The sequence below is a fragment of the Sinocyclocheilus grahami genome, unplaced genomic scaffold (assembly GCF_001515645.1).
Source record: "Sinocyclocheilus grahami isolate Dianchi unplaced genomic scaffold, SAMN03320097.WGS_v1.1 scaffold2474.1, whole genome shotgun sequence".
In the NCBI taxonomy this organism is placed as follows: Eukaryota; Metazoa; Chordata; class Actinopteri; order Cypriniformes; family Cyprinidae; genus Sinocyclocheilus; species Sinocyclocheilus grahami.
This window is the reverse complement of record NW_015507653.1, coordinates 57,113-60,210: the sequence shown is the minus strand read 5'-3', so window position 1 is coordinate 60,210 and position 3,098 is coordinate 57,113. Positions and strand designations below refer to the sequence as shown.

General features: G+C 38.6%; 1 protein-coding gene across 1 annotated transcript in view; it reads left to right on the top strand.

Moving 5' to 3' along the window:
* The first annotated feature begins 1,323 nt into the window (after nucleotides 1-1,323).
* The window catches only part of LOC107575121 (Golgi phosphoprotein 3-like), an 8,890-nt gene continuing 7,115 nt past the window's right edge, over nucleotides 1,324-3,098 (top strand). Inside the window, exon 1 of the mRNA XM_016261536.1 lies at nucleotides 1,324-1,909. Within this exon, the coding sequence (XP_016117022.1) occupies nucleotides 1,751-1,909 (159 nt within the window). The 5' untranslated portion in view covers nucleotides 1,324-1,750. The remainder of the gene's footprint in view (nucleotides 1,910-3,098) is intronic.

The following is a 3,098-nucleotide window of genomic DNA, read 5'->3' as shown; positions in this document are numbered from 1 at the left end:
CACACACACACACGCTCACACACTCACACACTCACACTCACACTCACACACACACACACACTCTCTCTCTCACACTCTCTCTCACACACTCACACTCACACTCACACACTCACACTCACACACACACACTCACTCACGTGCTAAATTTCTGTAAATTTATCACTGTATTACTGTAATAATCACTGTAAATTGAACAGATAATTACAAAGAAATGGCAAGTAACACGTGTTTAAACATGAAATTTCCATGCAAAACGACTTCTTCCGGTGTACTTCAGACGTTCCTGTTTAATTCAGTGCGCTACTCTCCTCTTTTTCTCTCAGCACTGTTTTAGTGCACTGAATTCTGATTCTATAATCGCCAGAGTCTGGGTTTCTGTCCCAGGTTCGGATATCTCTCCTTCAGTTTGGCCTCTTCAGACAGGCCTGGGTTACAGGGCTTTTCTGGAGAATCCTGCAAACACACATATTAATCATCAGTTCATATTGTTTGTACTGACAGTGATACATCTGTTTGTTTATTATATATGGTCTATATCAGTTTTTTTTTAAAGTTTGGGATCAGTTAGTTTTTTTATGTGTTTTAATGAAGTCTCTTCTGTTCATTAAGGCTGCATTTATTTGATCAGAAACACAGAAAATACAGTAAAATTGTGAAATATTTTTATAATCTAAAATACCTGTTTTCTATGTGAACATCTGTTAAACTGTAATGTATTTCTGTGATGCACAGCTGTATTTTCAGCATCATTCCTCCAGTCTTCAGTGTCACATGATCTTCAGAAATCAGTATAATATGCTGCTTCATAATTTTTTTGGAACCTGTGATATTTTTTCAGAATTCTTTGATCAATACAAAAATAAAAAGAACAGCATTTATTCAAAATAGAAACTTTTGTAACAATATACACACTACTGTTCAAAAGTTTAGGGTCAGTATTTTTTTTCTTTCTTTTTTTTTAATATATAAAATAATGATTTGTTTACATTTTTAATTTGTAATTATGATACAAAAATATTGAGTGAAATGTACAACATTTATGATTTGTGTCAGGATTGCGTAGGATTTATTTCTCCACATTTAGCCTGAAAACGAGTTACAGAAACAGCTTTTTGTATTTACACAATCACATGCAATTATTTGAAAGGAAATAAATCTTCTAAAACGTACTTTTGGCCCTTTTTGAAATAAATAATCGCCTGTTATTATGAAGACAAAAAATACAGAAATGTCTGACACGTGGGCTGTGGGTTCACATAAAGTGAATGAAAGTCAGATCATGTTTATTAGGTTAGAGTTGAGCTCCGGTGTGTGTATCCTGGATCCGGCTGCACGCAGAACAGGTGCGCCGTTCGAGAGCTCTGATTGGAGGAGAGGCGCTGAGGCGTGTCCTGATTGGCTAAGGGGCGTGTCCGCAGGTGAAGCGCTGCACTGAGTGCACTGGTCTAGTCCACTGCTGAGCACAGTGCAGGGAAGTGAACACAGTCTCAAGACTAAATCTTACTTGGACGTCATTATAATTGTATAAACAGGCAGATGTGGTGAGCTGAAGCATTTTTATGATAGAGACTGATGCACTGATAACTAAATAAGACAACTAGAAGAACTGTTTTCCTACCTGCTTGAGTGTCTGAGGATGTGTTTGAACCTATAATGCTTAATGTGCTTTTGGAGGTAAATTACACTCTTGATGAGTGATTTCTAGGTTATAGTTGAGATTGGTATAGATGGTGTGGATGTTGGTAGAGGAATGAGCACACTGACCAAGAGGAGCCGGCGCTCTGAGGCTCCAGCGGAGCGATGCTGTAATGCTGAGGAGAAGACAGAAGAGGAGCAGGACACCGACTCCAAATCACTGAGACTCACTCTGATGGAGGAGATTCTGCTGCTGGGGCTCAAAGATAAAGAGGTTACACACACACACACACACACACACACTCTCTCTCTGTTTCACACACATAGACACACACACACACACACACACACACTTGACTGGTCAGGTAGTCTTTCAGTCCTGGAGCTCTTGCCGTGTCGTGTAATGGTTGAAAAATACTTTTCGTGTTGTTCTGCGAAAATCAGGTTCATCCGGTTGAGCGTCTCAAATCTCTTTCAGCCGGAGTGAATGAAGTCGAGCTGATCTGTTCGACCAGAGATCACAATAAAACTACACAAGAGAGAATGGAGATTAGCACATGCCAAAATACATCGCAAAAACATGATATTTAATAGTAAATACTCATTTTAAAATGAAACTGATAGATAGATAGATAGATAGATAGATAGATAGATAGTTTTGTTTGTTCTGTTCCCAAAATCAGCCAGAAATCTTGAAAAAAGTGTTGAATCAGACTTATTTGTTTATGATAATTGACCTTCATTTCATATGTCCATGATCTTATCAACATTAAATATAAAGACTGTGTGCTTAAAATCTGTGTGTTTGGTCAGTTTTCATGATCAGGAGCTCATATTGAGGCGATCACGTGGAGTTTTATGTGGCTTATTCTTCATAAACATTGATGTTAATATACGGGAAATATGTGTAATGGACGGCTTGCAGATGTAAATGGGCTAGATAATGTGTTTTTGTGTTTTTCTTATCATCAAGATAACACTGGCCGGCTGTATTTCACATGATTTATTACTCAGAGCTGTTGAAGCTGGAGATTGATGTTTCTAATAATCCACAGATGCAGCATTAAGCATACAGACAGACTCTACTAGTCAGTTCGATCAGTTAATCAGATGTTTGTATGGATGGGTCGGTCGGTGTTGAGTTAGTTCTTTGATGATCACCGCAGAAGTGTGTGTTCAGGTGTGTCTCTGCGTCTGTTCTTGTGTAAAATCGCCGAGCAAACTTCCTTGTGACTTGGTGAATATAAAACTTACTGTGTGTGTGGGTGTGTGAGTGTCTGTGTGTGTCTCTATATGTGTGTGTGTGTCTCTATGTGTGTGTGTGTGTCTATATGTGTGTGTCTCTATGTGTGTGTGTGTGTGTGTGTCTCTATATGTGTGTGTGTGTGTGTGTCTCTATATGTGTGTGTGTATGTGTCTCTCTCTATGTGTGTGTGTGTGTGTCTCTATATGTGTGTGTGTGT